General features: G+C 32.1%; 1 protein-coding gene across 10 annotated transcripts in view; it reads left to right on the plus strand.

The window, feature by feature from the left end:
• LOC117107758 (EH domain-binding protein 1-like) overlaps positions 1-27261 on the plus strand; it is an 84246-nt gene that overhangs the window by 16500 nt on the left and 40485 nt on the right. For all 10 annotated transcript variants that reach the window (XM_033249515.1, XM_033249518.1, XM_033249522.1 and 7 more), the window contains 6 exons: positions 5582-5755; positions 21581-21638; positions 22031-22126; positions 22919-22975; positions 23626-23810; positions 26812-27029. In XM_033249515.1, the coding sequence (XP_033105406.1) occupies positions 5652-5755; positions 21581-21638; positions 22031-22126; positions 22919-22975; positions 23626-23810; positions 26812-27029 (718 nt within the window). In that variant the 5' untranslated portion in view covers positions 5582-5651. The remainder of the gene's footprint in view (positions 1-5581; positions 5756-21580; positions 21639-22030; positions 22127-22918; positions 22976-23625; positions 23811-26811; positions 27030-27261) is intronic.

The raw sequence follows: 27261 nt of genomic DNA on the forward strand, positions 1-27261 counted from the left end.
GCATTTTACTACCAGGCTACTACTATTATAAATATAGGCCTAGGCCTACATAGCCTAGGTACGGTAGGGACACTGAACAAGTTTTGAAGTTGTTTAAATCACGATCAAATTCCAAATTTCGCTGAACGTGTTCAACATTTTGCCATTCACGAGCAGTCAGCCATATGAAAAGGGGAGGAGTTAACTTCCAAACGGAATAAACGGCTCGAACGACAAGCTTCCAAACGGCATTTCACAGACGCGTTTGGGAGCTTGTCATATAACAATAGTAAACGTGTTTGACCCGTTTCTGTCGTTGGGGATAATTTGTAGATCGCGCCTTAGCAATCCTTTCTTTCCTTATTAAAATGATTTTCAATTTAACATATACACAATAATATCAAGAATTTTTAATATCTTTTTTATGATTAAATAATTTAAGGCTTTACCGTCTTGGTTTTATAATTAGGTTTAGAGGAAACAAAACAATATCAGAAGCAGGGTGGTGGGACCAACAAAGGGGGAGAAATCTTGAACTTAGCACCAAGCTCTGGAGAAAAACAACTGTTAATATGTTTTACAACTGATTTTTCCTAAAAAAAGGATCCAAAAAGGATGTTTGACGAAAATCCTGGGAACGGTTTGAGATACAGGTTTTTGAATATTTAAAAACCGGGGGAAATGTAGAAAAAATGGTGGTACACAACTGTAACATCATCTTTATAGTATCCTAATACAGATACAGCATTTTTATTGCCCTAGTAATTAAACCAATGACGTTAGTTTCCTTTAATTTACCAATATTAAACCATATGTTGCATCTAAAAATAAGTAATGACCATTCAATTAAATAACTATAGAGATTATCAATCATGATAAAATTTTGGGAAAAAAACAAAAACTTAAAAACATATTATTTGTACATTGAATTGCTCATACTGTATAATAAGATCAAATATTCAAAGGTAAAGAAATTGTAAACTTTAGAGAGAAAACACCTCATTAACTACTATTCGCCTTCGAGACCACCTGAAAATTTGGGATTGTCTCGGGGTTCGGTCTCTTATTAGAGGGTTACTCTGTAGTAATGTGTTAAAAGATTGATTGCTCTTTGAAAACGTTGTCTTGAATTAGAGAAGTTTTGAATTGGAGGATGCACGGGAACTTCCTTGGTGTACTGGTCCATTCAGCCTCTGTTGTGGACAGGAACACAGTAGCTGGTACCTTTTTACTGGGTAGCTCAGACATTAAGAGAATCTTAAGAGGAGAAAAAAGTTTCTGTAAGATTTACTCTACACATCAAAACGCTTTGAGACCGTTTCAGTATAAAGCATTATCTAACTAAATTACATTAATACATTCATATATTTTATATCTGCTCCTGTCCTGCCATAAATATTCCAAAGTTTAAAAGCATCCGTTTCTATTTACCAAAGCACTGAATCAATATTATAGGCCAACTTATCAATCAAGTTGCTAATTCTGAAAGATATCAATCATACAGATTGCCATGGTGACAAGTCATGTTGAAGGTGCCACCAGTCTGCGAGTTTCACAGTACTAACATAGCACTTGGTTCGTTAAGTGTACGCAATTGCTACGAATGCAATTACTTAAATACCTCACTTATTAATTTACTCATATGCAAGGGGAAACTGTTGAATTTGATCAGTAGGTTATGTTTGTTGTGACTGATGTGTATGATTTTTACAACCCTTTAGTCATTATGAATTCTGCAAATCATCTTAGTTTGTGTCTGTAAATGGTAATAAAACTTAAGTGGTTAATAGTGGTTACGAAAATGTTCAAAGAAACATCCAGAAGCTAGGTTAGACTCTGGGCAAGCCAAAGCATTTATATTGGACCGGTCTCAAATTCATAGCTCAGTAAATTCTTCTATGAAAAAAATTAATTGATGAAAAGAGTAGAATACCAATGAAATATATTTATGTTGTGAATTGTTTGCAAGAATATCTAGAATCCATATCATATAATAATAGTAATGAACCCTGACCCTTTTCCTATATGCTAATGATTTTCAAGAAACTGTATTTTTCTAAATACTAGTTTTCATTTAAATATTGTATTTTTCTAGTTTGTAAATTTTGTTGATATTTTTACATTCATTTTTTAATCAATTTAAAGTTTAAACTGCTGATTTGATTTCTGTGCAAGATTATGAAAACACATCTAGTTATTCAACTTTTCAATTTGATCAATTCAAAAGTAATTACAAATTCATTTAATTAATATATTATAATTCATTTAACAATTCATACTCTGGATATTATATTAATTGGATAACAGTTTAACTAATTTCTTAGTCCAATTGACCAATCGGACACTTGACCACTCACATTTATCAGTCGCTAATTTAGGCATAGTCACTTTATCCCTCCCTAGACAATTCAGATATACTACAGACGGACCACTTGGTTGCTCAACCACACACATTTTCATTGATTAATTAGGCCTAGTGAGGATGATAACCTCCCCAGATAATTCTGATTGACCCAACTAGATTCCATTATTTATCAAGTGTAGTAGAACAAATCTCTGAATATCCAATTGACCAACTGAAGATTAAATATTGATTTATAGAGGCATTTATTCAGGTTTGACCCCTGATATTTCAGGTACCTACAGTATAGAATATTACTGTACATGGGTTTTAGACTCCACATTGTTTTTAGAAATTTGTTTTAACCTATAGTATTTCAGTTAAGCAATAAATATTATAAACTTTTTATTGGCAATGTTCCAGTTGACCGCTTCTCTTTCTAACATTCAACCGTCATTAACCCATCCAATACTGTATTTAAATTGATTAACTGAATCAGTGAACAACCCAAAAATTCAAGGTATATCATTTCATCTTTCCCAATATGCAAGGTGAAGGGGGGAGGAAAGGGAATTGGTGCAGAAGACCCCACAGGGAATGAAGCCAATTGTTTGGTAGGTAACATTGCTTTGAAAAAGCATTTTCATACTCTCTTTCTTACCATTTTCAGAAATTTTAGGTGCCTATTCTTAAATTTTCTCACATCAGACCCAAGCATGGTGGGTCATAATTGGGTGTACACCCCCGTTAGGAAAATTTGGACGCCTTATTGGAAGATATCTGACACGTCACTGGAGGCGCCCCCCTCCCCCCACCTCAACATTCTAGATGCCTACATCATCTACTTGTATAAAGATGACTAAATGTCCTCTAATATTCAGGTTGACTGATTGCACATACCATTACGAAGGATGATGTCCATACCCTTGTACTCAACATTTAAGATTACCATACCATCTACTCTTACCCATACTACTTGCTTTTCAAGTTCAATGCTCTCCTCTTACATTCAAGATCAATACAGGGTCCCATGCCCCACAATGTTCAGTTTTCGGGTCCCTAACTTTGGAACAGTCTACCAACCAATTTAATTAAATCCCCATTAACAAATTTGTTCTCGATAAATCTAAAAAAGTATCTAATATCTATATACAGCCATGAATTCTGAAACTAAATATAAGTTCATTTTTTATCCCTGGTTAAATATATTTATAATCACTGATATTTTATAACGGTATTCATTTTATTCAAGTTTTAATATTTTTTTTACTGAATATCTCTACAATTGATTGACTTTCTTTTTTTTTATTCAGGCAGCCCTTCACAAGCTTTTGCTTTTTGGGTTTTTGTCTCTCTTCTGAAATTAATATTTATCTTTTTATTTAAAAGCTGTACATAATATAAAAAAAAAGAAGAGAAATAAATGTTACGTTGAATTGAATTAAAATTGAAATAAAGAAAGCTCATTAAAGAGATCTCGTTGAAATGACCTCTTCAAACTTCGGACCCCTATCAGTACCACCCTGCTTCCAACCTTCAGGATGGCTATAAACCTCTCCAATTTTCATGTTACCTAATATGCCTCCAAATCCAAAGAATGGATTTCTTTTATTTCAAATTTGTTTGCATATTCTTCATCAGCACATGTTATTCAAACGAAATGTTACAGTTCATAAAAATAACTGAATCAATAATGCTAAATATTATATGATGCAATGAAGGTAGTCAGCTGTAACCCACATGATTCAAATTTAATTATTTTCCAGAACATTAAAATGTATAATGTCATAAATAGAATAAATAATTAATGTCTCTGCTAAAATTTTGAAATACTGAATATTAAGTGGAACTGTAGCTTGGCGGTTTGCCATTCATATTGTGATTGGCACTGGCAAAATCCTATATTTTTTGCAATTTCTAATTTTGTGCTAGCACCCAAGATGTCAGATTTTTGCAGTTTACGTATGAAAGAAGATATATTGAAGAACATTTCTGTTAAATATTAATTACTAAATCTGAAAAGCAATTAATTCAAGAACTCAAAACTAATAATAAGTTTTAATTTTTACAGTACTTTTGATCTCTCCCTTCTCCCATTGTAGATGACTCTAATGTAACAAATCAAGTTCAGGCTTTACTCTTAGTGACAGTTCATAGTGATCAAGGCCTAAGAATTATTTAAAGGCAGGGTTATTTTGCTTGCACCGAACAAGAGTACAACCTTAAAACCATGTTAGAAGTAAATTCTTGCCTAACCACTAGGGCCCATAGGGCTGGAACTTATCCCAGGTTTCAAGTAGCTTGAAGCACATAAGAGTGGGATACTCCCCCTGGGTGGGATGCCAGTCCACTGCAGGTTGCTCCCAGCAATTTGCTGGTTCCCATTGATACAACTGGGTAGACTGAAACAATGTAGATTAAGTGCCTCAAGGTCACAAGCAAATTGCACAGCAAAGGATTGAAACCCAGACCTCGATGTTGGGAAACCAAACCGTTTCCTTTGCGCCAAACCGCTTCTATTATAAACCATCAATCGTTACCCTTTACCTACCATGCACTGTGTGCACACAAATCGTGAAGTACGGAACTGACCGTTTCTATTATTACTGTATTTTGCCGATTATTATGCTACTGTAAATATCCACTCATTATGAAAAGGACTTCTTTTTAATTAAAACTTTCATATACATGATGTAAATTATTTTGTAATTTATTTGTATACCTAAGTGTATTTATATTTATTTTGTGTCATGTGTAGCTATAAAATGTGTAGAAACAACTGTCTTAGTTTTTTAAAGTAGTAACAGACTAATATCCTATATTTTATTATGTGTTTTGTTTATCATCGCACACCAGCAATGCTGAAGTAATTAATTTAACTTTTATACTATTTATTTGGTTTTTTTTCACTCCTAACAAACATTCAATAATTAAATGAAATTTATATTGTTTAAGAAATATTGTACTTTCATGTGCATTTTAATAATAACAATTGTGTTCTTCCTTGCTCTCCATTTATTTATTTGATTCAGATTAAAAGTGGTTGAATATTGTATTAGAGAAATTGTAAAATATATCCTCATCTTAAAGTTTTATTTCAATTGTTTCATTTTTTCACTTTAGCTTTCTAATGTCATATATATTGTAATGTTTGTTTTTGTATGTACTGTTATACTTCTCCGTTTTAGAGGTTTTAGAATAAATGAAATTAAATAATAATATTTTATTTAATATTATATTTTGATATTTGTGTCTCCTCAGATGCCGCTTACTAGGCAAGGCAATTTCTAAAGAGTTTTTTTGTTGACGTGGCTAATAATTGACCGCTGCCATGACTTCCGTCTGGAAACGTCTGCAGCGAGTTGGGAAGCGTGCGGCAAAGTTCAAGTTCACTTGTTCCTTCCATGAATTACAACTCAAAGCCACAAAGAAATGGTAAGAACAGTTAAAAAAAATAAACTGTTAGCCTATATAGGTTATATAGTGTACAGATAATTTGGTTTGGAGGCATTTTATCAAGACAACTTTTATGGTCAGAGGCACAAACATTTTATTTGCAGGGCTGTCTACTGCAATTACATGACTGTTTTTTCCTAGACGTTTAACTGTCATGTTATTGGCCTGAACAAAAACAGTATAATAGAAATAATTTAATTTGTCTCTCTTTTTCTTTTTTAACTATATATTGTAAAATTTAGCTGTGCCCCTCGGAACCTGTGACTAACTAAAGTGTAACACTAACCAGCATGTAACTTATACAATGGATGAAACACTTTCTTTTTTAACTTGCCAATCATGAAAGATTATTTGAAGAACTGAGCAATCAAACTTAAATTAAATCTTGTCTTGTTAGCACGACGGTCTTGAAGCAGTGTCTACAGTGCAAGAGGCTGTACTGCACAATACCACTTAGCCAATGCTTTAGTTATATATTAGTAAAATGTGAAAGCCCAAAATTGCCAGTAGCATAATACACTGATACATGAAATTATTAATTTTTAGAAAAAAAATATGAGATAATAAACAAAGGATTAAATACTTCATATTGTTGGATATTATATTTTTTCTTTTTGGATCAACAAAAAATGAAATCTCAATATAATTTGATATGGAATGTGTCTTGATTTCATAGGGTCTAGTTTTTAACAGTATAAATTAGTGTGGATAGGCCCTATTAGTCATGTTGCCTAGAGGCTTACCAATCCATTGAACTGTACTCAAACTACTCTTTCCTATGTCAAATGTCAGTCCACTTTATCCATCCCCCCCCCCCCCAGGTCAAGCAGTCCTAGAAATTACTTCTTTAAAGCTTTAAAAGGTGATTTTAATTATTTGTAGATCATTAGGTCCATCACACATGAATGAGATGTAAGTGGGAGGAGTTTCACCTATAGCATAGGATTCATTTTTTTAAACTTCTATGCAGTAATCATAACCTACAAAAGGAATCTCTTTAGATGTAGCAATGACGATATTATTGCTCATGTAATATGTAGGATGCAAATTTTGATATAATGAGCAATTTAACAAGAGGTCAAGGTACGATTGGAAGTATACTCCGAAGGTTCAGCTGTCAAGTTTCCCGCGCATCCCTTATTAACTTGATTTATTATCTATACTGTATATTACCACTCACAAATTTCTCAATCTGTGTTATAGTTTCTATTTCTAACCTCTGATGTTTTGGTTCAGAATTATTTATTTGATTTATTTGACTCTGTGAATTGGAAATTTGAATAATAAGTTTGCAAATTGGTAAAACTGATTATTCTAACTTCCGATTCAGATTTATATGCTAATTGGTTGCTTGTTATTTGTGGCTTGATAATGTTGAGACTAACATTGTAGGTATTCTCCAGGGGCTAGAGCAGACATGCAAAGCTCACTTAAGCTGTCAATATCTGTCCGGCATTATTAAAATGGAAGCAGGTTCAGTGTTTATTGATCCAAATTGGCAATCTAGGAATGACTCTGATTGTTGCATAGATATCAAATGTCAACAGTGTGGTATTTGATATTTCAATTATGCTTTTTTTAGGAACATTGCTTTATATTTTTTCAGATTATAATGTAAATACAGACTTGATAAACACATGCATCATCTTTATGATATAATAATCTATATCAGAATGATTACATGGGAATGTGTAACCAGATATAGAAATAAAAAAATATATATTGACTATTCATACTGTACCACTGCTTCCAAATGCTCATATTGTTATTATTTTCATTGATTATTATATCATTATCACCTCACCAGTTTCATGATAATGATTATTATATTACCATCGACCATTATCATCTTCATCATTGTTATCACCATCACCAATTTCATCTTCTGGATCACCACCCCTATCATTCTTCGATCATTCTTATCATTGTCATTGTCATTATCAGTTGCCAGTTTTTTCATATCATCTTATCTACGATTACCACCATAACATTCAACTGCCACCACTATAATCATCATTACAACCCATCTTTATCATATTCATTGTCATCATCCACCGTCACCATCATCATCATCATCACATTTCACCTGATAATTGCTTTTGGTGTTGCAGATAAAAGGTACACAGCCAAAATCGGTTATTTACAATTCAAACACACTATCCATTGCATGTTTTTAATTGCTTATTTTAATCACTTTTTTCGAACTGGTCCCGTTTCTACTGCAAAGAAAAAGAGATTTTTAATCGATTTTTTCTTTCCAGTAGAAACAGGCCCTATAATAATTACCCTTCTCTATTGTTAGTTTTCATTATATACCAACATTAATGTTACTGCTATCAAGTAAATGTTACCATTGTAGCTTTGCATCTAAATTGTGAATTTATTTATTTACTCAGGTTTAAAATACATCATAATACTCAAGTCTGAAATTATTGCATTACACTCAATAACAAACATGATGATACATTTTTTACAGTAATAAAAAATGTTTTTAAAAATTTATTACTGCTTTTCAACTCAATAAAAATAACAAAACCACATAATTTTGTCTAAATTTCCAAATTCATTGAGTCCCAGACCTATTACTAATAGCTTTAATTTTTCCTAGCAATGGCATGCAATCTCTTGCTTAAGTACTATAATCTTTAATACATTAGTGTACAATTTGGAGGGTATTATATTTTTTTGTGACTAATGCAGAAAAGCCAATAGGACAAGGCAAAATATTAGCACTACAAGAGACAACAGCATTTTATAACGTGGCCCAATAATATCGTTGGTGATTATTCTCTGTTGCACATATTGTACACAAACATGACTGTAAACTACTTGTTCAATACATTATACTCTTGAATAATATTAATGATAATAATAATAATATTAAAGGTTTTAAGTCTCTCAGATAAGTGCCTCTTTAAAAAAAGCATCACATCAAACGTTAAACAACCCATTTCTCACCAAATTAAAAATATAATACAAACACTGTATAGACAACAGCATATTTTAGCATTCTAAGTTTTAATAAGTAACACATTTGAATAAAGCACCTCAAATATAAACTACACTAAAGTGTCAATGCTCAATAATTTACAGTACTTGTACTTTCGTAAACCCCTTCATTTTACAACCTAAATTTTGTTATTTTGTCGCATAAAAATTAGAAACACATTTTTGTAATCAAAGAGGCAAAGAAAAGTAATTATGAAATGCATTGGAATAGTTTAACACATGATGACACAATGTAAATGACAACTATTATAGAGGGTGCACTTTCTGAATTATTACAGTTATGGTGATATGTTGGTTGAGATGTAGACAATTAGACTGGTCATATTTGAGGTGTACTGTAGGATTAACAAGACTAATTTTTATCTAGTATAGCCATTGTGGTAGATTCCGAATCTGCTTGATGTGCATGAAGGACTCTTCCAAGGTATGATAGTTCAAAGGTCAAATCTAACATTGTTGGGAGAGTCGAGTCGATGTGCTATGTGTAACAGAACACTTACTAATGTATTTTAGGTTGTAGATTTGAAGTCAACAGCCAAAAGTACCCTAGAAAAATTTGATCAACTAAAAATTACACCTACCTCAAAATCTGACTTGTTGTACATAACCGGCCATTTTGATTCCTTACAAAGCTTTTTAAGTAAAAATGAGGAACAGTCCATCTACGGTAAGTAACTAACTAAAAACATTAATTTTATTTAGGTTAGCATAACCCCCTAAGAAAATGACCATTTTAAAATCATTTTTTTGTGAGATATTTCATAGAATTCATAAATTTTGTAATTTTTTTTTATTATAAAAATATTTTTGAATGGACTGTCCACTTTGTATAAAACTCGGTCAGCTTCTAGCTGTCTGGGTTTTGTCTGCGAACCAGTTTCTCTTTCATATTGAAGGTATTCTTACTTAAATATACTGCAGGAAATGATAATGGCCATTCCAATTATGAATATTGCTGAACTGAAGTATTTTTCTGCGAGTCCTGATAATAAGCCATACTGTAAAACTCTCCCCATGAACACTACCAGGAATTTTGATTCCAGAACTCTGACCGAGGCTCTAGTCGGCCCCATAGTTCGGACTTCCAGTCGGCAAATTTGTTCAGCCACTCGTCCAATGAGTATAAGTGCTGTTTTTCATAACTAAAACTAATACAAGTTCACTGTTTATCAAATTTTCTTTTACAAAAAGCCTCTGTATGCCCATATATGTCCATGATGTGCCTATATATGGTAATAATGTGATGCCATCATGACCATATTTAGGCATAGCATGTTTTTTGTGTATAAAATTTGGTAGTCTTGACAATCCTTTAGAGGTAATTTTCTTCAAAGTACAGTATGTTCAGACGTCTGCATTAAAAAACGATCATGTTTTAATTTGTTTTCGTGAACCTTGAACTTAATGGATGTTTCTGCATTGTCAGTCAAACTTAACAACTGACCAATCAAAATCAAGCCAGGATCACGCGTATGTGTCACAAACATACATTTTGTCCCACAAACGCATGTGTTTGTGTATGTTTTTACACTGTCCTTTTGTGGTAGCCTAGCAACAATATCCAAGGGTAGGGTGCTTAGTGGAAGAGTCATTCAAAGACCAAAATAAAGATATTGATATGATCTATATCCATTTATAACTCATTTTTCAAAAGACTCATTTGTGATGACACCTGAAATTATTTCACTTAGCAACATTTTTTACTTTTGTTTTGCTTATACAAACCATGTTCATCAACTTTCTTTTTTTTAAAATTAAAATTGAAAAAAAGATGAGAAACAATTTTTTAGCTTCATAAAAATGACATCTACATAAACGCAGTCCTATCTAGTCATCACATAATTATGATTGTAGAAATTCATTGGGATTTTGGTTAACTCATATTATCAATTCATAGTTATCAATTTTTTTTGTGAAGAAACTTTTGGTACTATATAATATAATATGTAGGATATCAGAATCCGTTGGACTTTCTTGGTGTTTTCCCTCCTTAAGTAAAAAAAAAGAAATTGCAGCACAATAAAGAGATGAAGATAAAAAAAAGATAAACATTGTTTTGTTTTTTTTGTTTTGCTGTCTTTATCTTAGTTTCACTGTGTGAATTATTAAATAGGATATTTATACCCACAATTATTGATAAATGACTAAATGTTTGCATATAAATTAATTGTTGTAAATTATTACATGTATGAATATTGATATGCTAATTATAACCTAGCTTTAATGACAGTCATTGTCCAGATTTGGGTGTCTAAAATTCAAACCGGCAGACTTTCTGTATGGCTAATACAGCTTGATCGATTTGATGGCTAGCTGTGTTCTGAAAACGTCCCAGGCCCAGAGTGGCTAGGCCAAGCTGAGTAGAGCGTTAACAGACTTTTGTGGTCATTCGCAGGGTCGTATATAGGTCACACATCAGACCTCTTAGGATATGACACATCATTGGCCATATCACTTGTTTAGGCCTACATATGACAAGCTTGGCCCACTCATACAAAATCTAAGTTTAGCTTCCCCATATGGTTCCTATTGATTCTAATCCTTTATCATTCTGTCGTCTCAGGTACGGCCACCTCCATGTAATTTTTCTTTCTATATTTAGAATAGAGTTAAATTATTCTGGAGCATAAACGTCAAAAAGATATAAATGTTGAAAGTATTCTATAATTTCATTGAAAAATTAAATTGAGTAGAACGTTCTGTTGATGACAAAAAATTGGCATGCACTTGGCAAAACTTGACTGGACCAGGGGAATGGACCAAATCTTCAGTAAAACATCTTGCTGAATTAGCTTTGTGTACTGTATGTCAATCTGTTTTAATGGTTAATTATAAGCATTCTAAATGTGAAAAGTGCTACCGGAACATGAACAAGTACAGTAGCAAGCATTAATTAAACTATTGGCACATATGTCATCATACAGTTATGTACCTGTACCTCCTTGTAAGAACACCGGCTTGCAGAGCATGGTTTATCTTTGCTCTCGATAATTGTTTGTTTTATATTATATATCTATTTTTATTTTGTTCTTTTCGGTGCTAGTTTTTTAAGTGCTTTATATGTAGAAAGCGCATTACAGTATATAATGATACATACCAGTTGTCTATAATAATATCATATTCAAACAACTTTCTTTCTTGTCATAGTTATATCACAAACAGGAAAAATAGAAAGTTGTGCTAAATATCATACCTTTTTAAATTATTATTCTTGTACAGGTGTATCAAGTTATGTCTATCACATGAATTATTAGTAATGCTTGATTGTAAGCTACTTTAGCCTTAATATAATTGCATCATTCACTCTGCTGGAAAGGTTATATTTTGTTTATAATGTGCAAGTTTACGCCCCAAGAATAATAAATGTAAATTGCTGTTTCTTACGAAATTTGATAGCTACTAAAGATCAATCATTCGTTACACCTCCCACGGGAATGTTTCAAACACTCGGGCACCATTAACGTAACTATTTTAATGCACCTTTTATACGTGGTAAGTCTCGCGCGGTATGTGTGTTTGTCGCATTTTGACACAGGTTATGCATATATTCTCACGTATGGTTCTCTTTTTCTCCGTATTCTCAATAGTTGTGAAAGTATAATTTTAAATTTGGTATGTATGGTGAGATAAAAGGAGTCATCATGATTATTTATAGAAAGATACATCATATGTTAGTAACTTGGTATGGAGATATTAAATATTTCAGCAAAACGTATGTGCGCCATTGGGGTTTTGAACCCAAGACTTTCCGATTACCGTTCAGATACTCTACTACCTGAGCTATGAGGCCAAGTGGTATACCCCCTTGGATTTTCCCATTAGGACATACTTTTTTTTCTCAAGGTATTATTACATAATATGCAATAAATAATAGCACATCACCTGAAAGATACATGAAATTTGTTGTCTTTGGTAGCAGTCCATAATATTTTATGCATGTAAACATAAGTGCAACATTAAGGCTTCTGGTCAAAGATTTGGGTTTGAGTATAAGCCAATCTGTCCACTTCACCACCACTACGGTTTTCTCTAGGTACCTGTTTGCTAATTCCTGGTGTGTCTCCACCCAGCATTATACTGCAAATACAGTAGGTATAGGTTTAAATGCCAATGTATTGAATCAGCAACATTATGGAATTTTTTTCCCAGGTAGATGGGTATTGTTCCATAGGGGTTTGATTGAACAAATGGTAAAATAATGTGAAGCACGTAAATACTGCATGACTCAGAAATCCATTTTGCTATTCTCCCTTCAGGTTTGAATTTAAAAACTCCATTATTATTGTTCTGTGAATGTGTGTGAGTGAGTTGATACAAAAGATGGAGTGAGCCCTCTAGTGGTAAAACAGTAAAACTTTGTAAACCAATGAACTTTTTAAAACCAAGTTTATTATTGTGCCATTCTGACTTTATGTGATGATTAACTAATCATATTAATGTTAATATCATAACTGTAATGGCAGGGGCATAGGCTGAGGGATGCAAACATTGAGAATGTGGAGCTAAATCCCAATTTTAATGAAAACTTATTGGTTATATTTTAACCCACTTAGTGGAACTAATTGGCCGCCATGGGGAGGGGGGCTAGATGCGAAACGTTGCTAACGTATGTGAACAAAAATTTAATTGTTTTTGAAAATAATATTTTGAATATAAGCTAGCCCTGAAAGAGAATGTTTTAATGCAGAATGTTTGAAAATCTCATTTGTCTATTTGATTTATGTTAGTAATGTCCAATGATTTTTGTGTAATTTTAAAGTCTCATTGACATATACACTCATACTTTCTTTGCAATGTTCATTTCTTATCACTTTTGAACATTAGAAAATGATTGGGAAGATTGCAGTCTGGTGTCTATAATAGTAGGCCCTATAGGTCTGTTTCAAATTTCAATTTACGTCAACAAAGTTTACCAAAAAGCCTGTAAGATGTTGAATCACCTTACATAAGAAGAAATGTAAACATAAAGTAAGTCAATTACAATAATTCACTCACTCTCAACACAAAAAAAAAATACAACTTTCCACAAAGAAAATGAAATTCATCATTGTTAAAAAAAAAGCATACAAAATTTTTGATTGACATTCGTAGATTTTGGAAGGCATTGATAGACACTGAAAAAAAGTATTGTGTATAATTGTATTGCAGTATATAAATGTACTTTAAGTATAACATTTTGAATAAAATCTTTATTTAAATCCTTATGATCCAATCACCAATTTTTTCTACTCTCTGTTTGGATAACACAAAATACTAAGGATAGTACATTTTGACTAATTGAAGTCATTTTACTGGACAGAAACAGAAATGTTGATATGTGTACTCTATAGCTCCTGGCTATCTTTGCTCTCGTTAATTGTGGATTTGAGTTAACAATCCTATTACTCCACAATGAATGCACAACATAACTGGTAATTGTCAGATTTACTGCCAGAGAACCAGAAATCCTCTCATTTTTATTTCATTCACTGCTAAGCACATGAAATTTTAAACTAGATACTGTATGTTTGAAAGCTTACGGCTATAACAAGACGTAACAAGAATTCCATTTTTTTAAAGTAAATTCTAAAATTAGCATTCTTTTTAGACAGTCTGTTGAACACTTCCAACACTCTTCTTTTGAATGGACGTTTTTTTTTTTTCGATAGCCTTAGTAATGCAAGCCTGTAGCCAGGAAGGTTTGAGGGGTTTGAAAGAACCCACTTTTCCAGAAATACCCTTTTAAATTATTATTATTATTAGTGTTTTGGTTAAAGCTTTATACAATTAATGATTATTATTTGTTTTAATCATTTTATTTCATCATCATCAAGTATGCTTGTCGAGTTTCTTCTTAAGGTTTAGGTAGTTAAATATTTTTTTAAAAAGAAAAAAAAATTTATTATTTTCATTTTATTCCATCTTTTTCTTTTCTCTCCTTTTTGTTCCTTTCTTCCCTTTCCTTTATGTAAAACTTAAATTTACTTATAAGAATAATAAAATTTATATATTAAGGAAGCATACAAAAATGTATGCTTACTTATAGATTTCTCAAAAATTGCTGGTATCGAAGTAAAAGCCCTAACAAAATAAATATAAAATACTATTAAAATATGTTTGTTTAAGTGTGTATTATAAGTATTGTGGTTGACTTCCATGTATCAAAAAAAAAAGTATGTGCAAAAAGATCAAAGAATTAAATAAGCAAATTCAAATGATAATCAAAATCTGTAAACCAATTAAAAATGTTTACAGTTCTGCCACAGTAACAGCATCAGAATAATTGGTGAAGCCTAACAAGTGATTGAATTCAGGAAACAAAATCCTAATGCACCATACATAGTTAGTGGTTATTTTTAATCATATATTCTAAATAATGTTTACCAACTGCTTGGAGAGTTTTTAACGCAAAACACCATTAACACAAGATTAGCGATGGGTAACCAGTAATCTAGGCACAGTAGAGAACAATATAGGCCTTCTGTAAAGAACAATATAGGTGATAATGTTATTGAAAGTGCCTACCCTTACCCCAATCAAGCCACAGTGCATGAAACAATACATCTCAGGTCAACAATAAGAAGTGTCATTTCAGTGATGCACCACTATCGACCCATCACCCGGTCTTGAACAATTAACCATCTTCGTCAAAAGACATAGCTACATTGCCTCCCCCCAAGTCTATTGTACTGATTATCGACCAGCTACTGAAAAGCCAGCAAAACAACACCGGATTTGGTGTCTGTTATCAACAACAAAATGTGTTAAAATGTTCTATTCTAGAGTTTTAAATTCTAGAACTTAGTATTTACTATATGATCCATCCTAGCTGTAATATCAAATCTCAGCTTGACTGGGTACAGTTAACATTATGATTAACATTAATCCAGATTGGATTAATGTAAGTTTATAGGAAATCCATAAAGGTGTACCAACATATCCCAACAGATTAATTGATTAGCTAGGGATATTAGAAGCTGTGGTATACAGTATATTAACAACATGATTAACACTGTGTCTTATATTTGAATCTCTGATTAACTTAAACAGATTAACACTGGGTATAGTTAACATTATGATGAACATTAATCCAGATTGGATTAATGTAGTTTATAGGAAATCTATAAAGGTATATCAATATACTATATCCTAACAGATTAATTGATCAGCTAGGGATATTAGAAGCTGTGGTATACAGTAAAGTAACCTTATGATTATCTTTAAATCTTTAGAACTTTTACAGATTTGGTTTAGTAAGTACTGTAGTTGGTACATGATTTCTCATGTTGAATATTCACTGCCCTACATTTGATAAATGCAATTTTTCTGGGTCAGTATTCCGCTTTTTTCTGTACATGTCCACTAGAACTTTGTCAAAAAATTTGTCAAAAAATAATAATTAATTTTGAGAACAATGTTTTTGAGGCGGTACATCCTGCTGGGGCTGATCAGTTGAAACCTTCAAAATACATTCAGAAGAGAAAAGACAATAATACATGTTTTATTGTCTTTTTGTAACTTATTCTTACAGTACTTTTAATTTGATTATTTGGAGAAAAATTACTGAATTATAATTTTTATGAGAAGCAAAGGGATTGAAGATAAATGTTGTAAGTCATTCCATGTGAGGGAATGAGGTACTTCTAATGGTCCATTTTCAATTAAACCTAAAAAAAGAACTAATTTGTCTTCCTAGCTGAATTACTGGACGAGTTCACGTGTACTATTGTTTGAGTCATGAGTGGCGTTAACGTTGCATGGATTAATTGGACACCGCTTTCACTTAATCCATTCAGTGGAGTAAAGAAGTCTTGTTGAAGTGCCTTTCTCCATGTTTCATGTTGTGTTTGAATACAGGATTGTCGTCCTTTCACTCAGCCCAACTTTCATGAAATTTTGATTGTAGTGTAGCTGAAGAAGTGATCCTTCAATTCAGTCTGTAGGCTGTATTGTTTGCAGTGTCTTCTTTAATGAATAGTGGAGCTAGAACGTATTTAATGCAGTGTTTACTTGTTTTGTTTCTTACTATCATGATCATGAAACACAGAACAAATCTTAACCATTGAGAACATTCTGCTTTCAGTATTTGGCTCACTATGAGCGGCAAGATGAATGCCTCAAAGGACACGTTAATTAGTACAGCATTGACAAAGTTTGTAGCGTCATGGAATAAAACTTCATTTTCTAACTAAGTACATACCCTGGATGGCTTTAGTGCTGAACAATAACTTGAATCACTAGGCTTCCAACCTAGTCAGCCAGCCTTCTCCCAGATATAATGAGGTCCTTAATAAGGAATTTTAAGATTTCTTTTATCTATTGCAATCGTTGACAGTAATTAGGCTTGTAAAATTTTCATCCCCTTTCACAAAATGACTTATTCAAACTTTTGCTGGCAGTTTCACCAATTTAACCTTCCAATTATTTCAGCAAACTTATTGCAACTATCTTAACATTTCTATTCTACCAGTGATAATGATCTATACTTTACTATAACCTACATAATAACATTATTTAAAAATATATAAAAATAAATAAATACAAAATTCAACTATCCAAAATAACAGGATGAAGCAAACACTTTAAATCTTTACTAATTTAAATAGTTTTCACCAATCATATTCTTTATATAAATTAATTTACAGTGATCTAGTAGTTTAATGTTAAAATAGGAAAATGTAACAAATGTAAGACCTATATTCTTACATGCATACAGGTCCTGTAGGACCTTATTTTGGTTGTTAATCAATTTTCAGATTTTTGTAGTTACTGTACATTGGTTGTATAAAGACAATGCTTTAGATTTTTCCAAATGAGGAATAATTCAGTTCTGTAAAATTGAATGTTTAAGGTGGTTTTTTTCAAGAATTCACCAAAGTCTATGATATATGTTATTAATTTTGTACTTACATTTTTGTATTATGATCCATTAATTAATAAAATCCTGATTGATTGATTTGGTTAATTAAATAAATGAGTTTAATTTCAAATGATATTTAGTGGTTCATTGGGTGTTTGAAGACTGGCTAACTTTGGTTTCTTCAGGCAGATGTTATGCAATGAATGGTTAAACCCTCATTTACCTCGCTTGATTAAATATCGGTTGTTCCTAATCAATTAGCATATGATTATTGCATGTATTATTTGAACTTGGTTTAATCGTTTTATTAGCTAATGATTGTATATAAACAGATCACGTATCGCATGATACCAGGTGCCGTGTGCTATGAGTTGGGCATATGTTAGCTTAAGTTACACCAATGACGTATCATTTCATTTATGTTAGAGAACCACATTTATTTAGGGCCTATAGCGTCACTTTACGTTTTTGTGTATCGAATGCCTCAGGAAAGACTTCTAAGAAGCTATTAATTCTATCATATTAGACTCCCAAACATTACAGTTTATGGGAATATAAAACAATAACATTGTCTACTACATAATTTGTTTATTATATTTTTTAAATAGTCACAAACTAGTTTTATGAAATAAATTATTATTTTGTTAATGTTGAAAAAAACATTCCATACTAATTATAAGTTAATGGTTACATCATGATGTCTTCTTCAGGTCATTATTTTGAAAAAAAACCTGAATTGTTGCTGAAATGCAAGTTAATTATTTTCTAATAATACAGATTTATGTGTATTGGCTTATCTTTATTGATTTATTATTAACTATAGTCAAAACATAAATTTATGTCATATACTATAGATATTTTTTAATTGGAGTAATATCATGTTTTGAAGTTTTAATCAACCACCAGTCAAAGATGTAACATGATTTCACTTGTGGTGCAGGAACGTTGTTCCACTTGGACTAAGAATTTCACCATTAAGAACAAAGTTAAGATCAAGTTTTTTGATTATGTAGCGTTCTTCCTAAGCAGGAAGGTGGTGGTTTTCTGCCCTCGGCATCATTTATGCGGCCGAGTGGGTACAATTAGGTCATGTGTCTTTCACATCTTAACGGGGGATTAGAACTAAGAAAATATACGAGAGGCTATAGCATTAAACGTCATTCAATAGGTTGAGGTACAGCGTAGAAAATGAGTCATTTACAACTGGCACATTTATAAAAAGACAAAATACTTAAACACATGACAGCATTATATGTGTTCCTTGTGGAGGTGGCAAATAACTGAACCCTGAAGGCATGATTACGCTTCTTTTTAAAATATAAATTGTACCGCAAATAAATCACTTATTTTTTAAACTACTCCAATAATACTGGAGCAGTTGAAATTAAAAATTAGTATGTTTTATTTTTGGTTTTTTTCGTCATCAATTATTAATATTATTTGGCAATTGGATACAGAATATTCATTGAAAGAAAGGATACCTATATAATATTATAACTTTACAAAACAAATGAATGAGAACATTCTTGAAAAATTAGGAGGATTAATGGAAGTTGAAGATGTATTGTCCCATTAAAAATAGCACAGAAAAAAGAAAATCAGTTTTGAAATGAACTTGCTCATTTTAGCGTAACATAAACATTATCAACATGAACATAGAAATTAATGTATTTAAAAAAACTTTTTACACATAATGTTACAGCAAAAAAAAATGATTTTTTTTATTTTTTTATTTATTATTATTTTTCAGGGTACACACTTTTTTATTTAAATAATTTCTATGCCTAAGTTTCAGTGAACAATATATCTTTAAAGTCCTGTCCCAGACTATAAAATATTATTTTACAAAAGCATGTGACATACCTACTGTATTAATATAGTCATAATGACATCACACCATAAACCATATATAGGCACATCATGACTATATATGGGCATACAACAGTTTTTTGTCAGAAAATTGGATAATCTGGACAACACTTAAGCATCATCGACTTCTGCTTCTATGCAAACACAGTGTAACAAAACATGTTTGGTTTTTGTAATGAGCTTTGTTAATTAGGTTCATTAGTCTCTTTGAGAGATGATGGAGGTGCTATTGAGCATGTTTCAGTTGTGTCAAATATTTACTGTACATGATAACAAATACATTTTAACCTCTATAGTCCTGTAGCTTTGTACCATAGTCATTATTTATTATTGCTACTATTATTATTATTGTTATTATTATTTTTTATAGATTTATTAAGCACTTTCTATTGTACAGACATAAGTAGTGTATAGAATAATAATACATATGCATTATAAAAAAAATTAAACATTAAAGAAATACATTACACAATATCACCAAATATTACAATACTCATTAGAGTCACTTATAAAAATTACACCAATTCAAGTAGTTTATGATTGCGCTGAAGTAATTAATCAATTTTGGATGGTTTTTTTTTTTTTTTTCACTGCGGTGCTAATACAAGAGCGGCACTATTTCGAGAGCTGCACTTATTATTTAAAACAGTGTTATGTATTTAGGCCTACATAGAATGTATGCCATAAAAATGGCTGCCATAATGATAATATTATTCAAATCAAATCGAATATTATTTCCATTGTTAAAAACAGATAATAGAAAAAGATTGAGGATGTTCAACAAATAACAAGAATCACTGTTAGTTGTTCAACCTCCCTCCCCCTGCCTTTATTTACGGAAGAGCAAAAGGAATCATGTCACTGTAACACATTGATAATTAATACAGGTTGTTCTGTATGATTTACAAAATCCGATTGTTGACATAGTTCGGCTAATCCCCACTGTATTCCCAAACGAGATCACCAGGATTTTGGGTCAAGAGGTCATACCATAGGTGTTAAAATATTTCCACCTTAATAGCTTATTAATTGCACGAATTAATTTCCAAATGGGTGTAAATTCACCCAAACAATTTGAATAAATTGGATCAGATTACCGTCGTGGGCTAAGCTAATACCTAGGTACTGTAGAAACTGGCTTCTTACCACCCTACCTGCAGCTAATCTTCACCCAATGTGGTGTTACTTTTCTATAGGCTTGGAAATAAAACCACTTAACTCTTTAAGAATAAAGCAGTTAACTTTTTGTTTTAAGCTACTTACATTATTTTTATTACTGATTTGTGCTTGTAATAATGTAAACCTCTTTAATAAATCTCTTTACAAATTCAGCTGATTATTGGCTTGTTTCTACGATGGATTTTATATAAAATCAAAAGTTCAGTTGTCGGAGCCATATCTCTGATATTTAAAAAAAAAAGGCTGTAGTAATTCCTGATAGATGTAATAGCAGTGGTTTATCTAAGGAGTATGTAAGGTGCACATCCCAATAACAAGTGTGAGACCCCTTACCAGATACCCCTTACCAGATACACCTGAATAAATGAGCACCCCCTCCCCAAATTAGTCATTTTGTACTTTCAGATATGCCACTCGATTTCTTTGATGTATAACAATACAAAAACATCTAGTGTTTTACTGTAGATACAAGTACATTAAAATCTACTAAACACAAATTGAAAAAAAATCTAATTGCGTCAAGACTTAAATCGGAAGTTTTTAGAAAATTTTGGTTTTGTTTTTTCTTATATTTTAGGGTTACTGTACTATTTTTTGTACCTTTTTCTTTAAAATTTTTTACCAATCTCAAAGTTGAATCAATAGCTCCTGGTGTACAAACCTTGATAATATCTGTACAAAAAAAATTCACAAAATGGTCACTCAACCATCACTGCCCGAGGACACTTTGTTTTGTTATTACACCCCAAAGAGTGGTATCAATAAAAAATTAGTTTAGGTCGGTTTTCTATTGGGAGGGAAATGCAGTTTCCTGTTCATTGTATATAGATAGAATCACATTATAAACTTTTAAAAGACGTTATTGTTGGTAGTTGATGGGTGAAATTGTAATGTTTTCTTCTCTTCAGGCAACCAAACAAACTAACTGTTGTGTGGACAAGAAGAGGGAGAAAAAAACCTACAAAAGTATGCATAACTTTTGATAAGATTTATAGTTTGAATGTCTAGTTTATACAGTGCATTTATTTCAGTCATACTTCAGAGACAAAAAGGATCTACCATAGTCTTTAATCATTTGGTTGGCAAAAAAAACATTGTAAAAAAAAACAAAAAAAAAACAATTTGGCTTCATCAAACATACTCAATCATTTTTTAACCTAATTTAATAAATTTGAAAGGAAATTAAGCAAAGTACATAAATAATGAATAGTATAAATAATGAATATAACTAATTTGAAAGTGAATTAAATTCAATTAGGTCTTCGGAAAAGGGGGTATAATTGTACCCGTCGATGGTACTGACATGGGTACTGAGGAAATATGAAGGTGACTACAGTTCTATTTTTTTCATCATTTAGTTACATCAATGGGTACCTGGTATTAAAGATCCATATAGAGGCTCCATTGTATGGACAGTTCCTGAAAATGTTGAAATCACTGTCACTCTTTTCAAGGTGAGTATAACTATGGTTGTCCCAGCTCAGTTGAGACCACAGTGCTGGGTTCAAATCCCAATGGTGACAACATTAATTTTTTTTATCATAAAACATTTCTGTATTATCCAATCAAAGAGGTTTATTCAAAGCAAAGTTTTACTTTATATAAATAAGCAAAATTAATTTATATAAGATATAATTAGTTTTGTATTTGTTTTACATCCAAGAGCAAATCCGCTTAAGAGGAAAGTAGGCAATTGTTTAAAACCATACTTATAGAGGGTGACCCTTCCAGCATATCCTAGAAGGTCAGCTGATATTTAGGAGCCCCTTATAAATGAAATACTGTGATGCTTTTATCAGTGAAGTCTCTTTATGAGACTTTGGGAGTGGAGTTTTTTTTAGTCGTGGAAAATCCTGGTGGTACAGGAATTGAACCCAGGTCATATTAATGATATTCAACTCAACTCCACCACCATTACTTTATAAGTACTCACTTCATATTTGTAAGGCCTCTGAGTAGGATTCCTTTTCTCAGAATAACAACCCAGGACCTTAAGGTTGGAACACAAGCATTTAACTTTCAAACCTGTAATTTCACTGCCAATGATTAAAATGAACTGATAAATGTAAATATATATAATATTGAATGACAAAGTGTTCTTATTGGTTCTCAGAGTATCAAATTCAAACAAAATAAACTATACCAGTATGATTTTCAATAATGACAGTAAGATATTTGTAGGTAGTCTACTAATCATTCTCGTGGATTGATTTGGTAGTATATGTCGTGTCTTCTTTTTTTGTCAGGAAAATCGGCCAGATGCAGAATTTGAAGACAAGGAATGGATGTTTGTCATCGAAGATGTAAGTGTAAAAAAAAGGAGCAGTGACACATTTTACATCATTCGCCACCAAAAACCCAAATGTGAATGGATGGGACTGTATCATTAGTTAATGATAGTGACAATGATTATATAACGATATTGATTATTACACAACAGCCCATGAAATTTGGACGTGAAATTCATGGGCTGACACAATGATAAAATTATAGTCATTATTAGTAGGATGATATCATAATTATAATGATGATAATGTAAAGTTTATGACTTTGAAGAGACCTTGTTAATGTTAATGATTACAGTATAATATTGATGAAAATATTGATGTTAATAATGATGATGATATAATATTAATGATATTATAATGATGATAATAATGATAATGAATAATTATGATAAGTTTATAAATTATATTAACTTCCATTGAGTCAAAGGAGAAAAATTACTAAAATTGACAATACAACTAAAAGATAAAAATTTAGCTATACAGCTAAAGAAAAGCAGTATCCGAGATAATGTGTTCTACTGATCATTTTGCATCTGTTGATTCAAGAATATACTCAGATGTTTCCTCTCATCCTGTATGTAATTAAGAACCTTAATTAAATCTTCCTCATGATATGTTGTCTTTTTGTTAACTTGTATAGTTTCTGTGCATCTTTTTTACTGTAGGAGTCACAGAAAGGGAAGAGGCGACCTCTGGCACAAGCCACCCTGAACATGAAAGACTTTGCCAGCTTGGTTCCATCTCAGGAGCAGAAGACCATTAAGCTGCGACCGATAAACAGCAAGAAATGCAATGATGCTAGCATCACATTTACAATGTCATGTATGCTAATCAAGGAAGGATCTGCAATGTAAGTTCAGCAAATTGAGTTAACGTTCCATCTGTATTTTGCTATATTCTTTGAACACAATTCAGAGGTCTATTGGCAAGGTAGGTTTATCATCCAACGCTCGTCAACTAGAAACCTTACAATCTAATAATGGATATTATACAGCATCGGTGTGGGCTTTGTTCTCAAGGTACCAGAACTAAAAGAGAATAATCAAGGAGGAAAAATCTAGGGTATTACTTAAATATTCGAATAGTTTGCTTGTTATCTGGTTTGCTTGTTATCTGGTTTGCTTGTTATAATTTGGTTTATTATCTAAAAACAGTTCTACAAGGATATTAGTGAAGAGAAAATAATTAAACTAATTGGAAACATGCTTTTAAAAAATAGTTTCTTTAGTCTGTTTCTGGCAGTGGATTCCAGATTCTTGGAGTAGCAACAAGCAAAGATCTATTTCTATTTATTTTTTAGCATCATCTTCTGTCAGAAAGAGTTGTAGTAGATGTTCTCAGAATCTTCGTTGGTATATTGGAATATCATCATTAGGATAGATTGTATATAATTTATTAGGAATATCCTTTTAAGTGTAATTTTTTTAGTGAATCAGATGTTTGACAGGTACGTAGTATAATATAACATTGGTCGCAATTTAGTAACTAACTTTTAAATTATTTATTACACAAGCTTTTGTCAGCAGTGTATGCTGAATTCAACAGGTAGACAGTATAGATGCATTTTGTTTAAGATATGTTCCTGAATCCCGACATGATGGCGTGCATTTCGATACTTGGAGTATGTATTATACTATCTTATATGAGATTAATCAGTGGACCTTTCGATGATATGTTCCTCTTTCTTTTAAGTGTGACAATCTAACAGATGTGTTCTTTTCTAAGATTTTTCTCTAAAATGAGCCTAGATGTTGTAAACTGGTCAACTAGAGACATAGACAATTTTTGTTTAGGATGATATGCTCCCATTTCTTTGCACGTGTGACAACCTAGCGGAGGCTAGAGACTACACAGCCTTTTAGCTTGGTCAACATTTACAATAGTAACTGTTTTCAATCACAATGTCCACTAGACATTGTCCCTCTTGTCAGTCAAGATTTTCACTAGACGTAGTCCCTTTGGCTTGTTGAAACATTACTAGACATTACCCCCTGTTGTTAGTTCAGTTGTCACTAAGCATCATCCCTGTTGTGAGTCGCTCGAGACGTCCACTAGACATAGTTCTTGTTGTTAGTCAAGATGCCTCCTAGATTGTTGAATAAAGTGGGTGTCCTTGTCAGTATAGCTTCATTTTAAATGCTTTGATGATTTTTCACTATTCAGCATTTAATAATTGGTAATTGTTAGAAGAACCTTGCTGGGTTGAGCAACAGTCACGCACAGGCATTCAGACAGTCTGCTGCTAGACATGAATTTGTATTCAAAGGTGTCTCTTTTGAAAAACTTATAGCATTTAAAAAAGAGATAGATTTGAACATTCCTTTATACTTTACATGCTTTCAGCCTACTTTGTGGTATGTGCTACATATATAGTTGTGCCATAAAAAAATCAGGGTACAGTTAGCCTATACATATTGTTGGCAATGTTATTGAGTAGTAGTAATAATTAACCAATCATTGATTCTGATTATGTTTGTTGATACACATGTATGTATTTGTTATTAAAAAATGACAAATAAAAAATAGTCACTCACTATATTATATTCATGAAAAATCACAACCTTAAAATTAATATTATTGAGTATTATTATTAATAATATTATAGTGTGTGGTTTATTATCGATGAAACAGCTCTACAATATTATTATTGTTGTTAGCCATTCTTTGCTGAGAATATTTGGCAACCAGTGACTGATGTAATACCTAGTGTGGTTTTTGTGGCTAATATATACAGTTTCAGCATTGGTTAAGAATTCATGTTTTCGACATTTGTCACCCTGCAATAAATGGAACCAAATTTGTACCTGCGGAGTAGAAAATGTTGAAGGCTAAGATATTCAATCTCAGAAAAAGTAAAACTAAGAGGCTTTGTGCAAATAAAAGTCCCAAAATTGTTTTAAAAACAATCAAAGTCAAGTTGTTATCCAGTGTTTTGGGCCAAAATAGGCATGTTTACATCGAGTGTACACATACAATGCTACATGTACAGCGTTGTTCATGCAGCTGGTTTGAGTACGAGTCGGGCTTCTTTTCTCATATTTTGCCACTCCCTCCGTTCTGCTTCTCCTGCAGATTACTTTCGCTTACACACGTGTTTGTACAGTGAGGAGTAATGTTGCTTAATGTCATGTATGTACCATACTAGTGCGGCATGTCATGAATGTGTAGAAGTGCATTATGCAAATTATCTTAATTTCTTTCTCTGCGCTGTTACTTCCGCTGTTTGAAACTGGGCCGGACATTGCTTGCAGCAAATACGTTATAGTACGACAGTGCGAGTGAGACAAGCGACGGCCAGTGCTTGTCAATTGTCACATGGTTGGTAATGGTAATTGGTAATCACAGCCAGGCTGACCTCTGCACGGGGTGGGTATAGTATTAATTGATGGGAAATTTAAAGTAAGGGAGTATTATGGGGTATGTTTCAATGCTTAGTGTTGAAAAATAGAGACGCATCACTGTGATTTTCTTATTGCAAAGTGTTATTTCTTTTCTTTAATAACCATTCATTATCACTGCAAAAAAAAATGCTATGCACAATTTGGGAATTGCTACACAAAACAGAAAGTGCATAGCACGTTTTGCTACACATAAAAATTGCTGGAAATCGAAAGCTATATACTGTACATGTTTATTCATATGTCAGTTATACAGGCCATTTTTATATTACTTTATTTATGTAATATTTACACAATGATAATGATGTTAATGATGACTTAGCACAGGTTACATGTTGTTATTATTGAAATATGAAAGTAATCAATACAACAGGCAGTGAATCGTAAATTGAAAAACGTGCCACAGCATTGTATTCTTTAGCAGAATTAACTTAATCCACTTTGGTGTTATAGGGATGATGACATGCAGAGTTTAGCCAGTATATTGAGTTTTCACCAACCAGACATCGCGGACATGGCCGATTTTGATGACGAGGATGATGATGATGAAATCACCGATAAAGAATCGGCATTGAAAATTTCAGAAATAGCCAACTCAATTAATCTATTATCAGAACTGGAGGATGAGAACCTGAATCCGGTAGACGATAGCGCAGATGAATTTGGCTCAGGTTTGTTTTCCTATTTCATCTGTATGCTTATATATTTATAATTATTTTGGATAATACTATTTTGAGAACATATAATCAATATGATTTCAACACAAACCATTCTTACAATCATTCGTACGCCCTATCAACTGAGTTATGAATCCAAGTTTATGAAAGTATTGTGCAATCTGTTTTTTAAATAATTAATCATATATGATGCTGAGACATTGATAGTGGGAACCAATGGTATGCA

Source organism: Anneissia japonica, unplaced genomic scaffold, assembly GCF_011630105.1.
Source record: "Anneissia japonica isolate Jap-2015-1 unplaced genomic scaffold, ASM1163010v1 scaffold287871_len1641731_cov197, whole genome shotgun sequence".
In the NCBI taxonomy this organism is placed as follows: Eukaryota; Metazoa; Echinodermata; class Crinoidea; order Comatulida; family Comatulidae; genus Anneissia; species Anneissia japonica.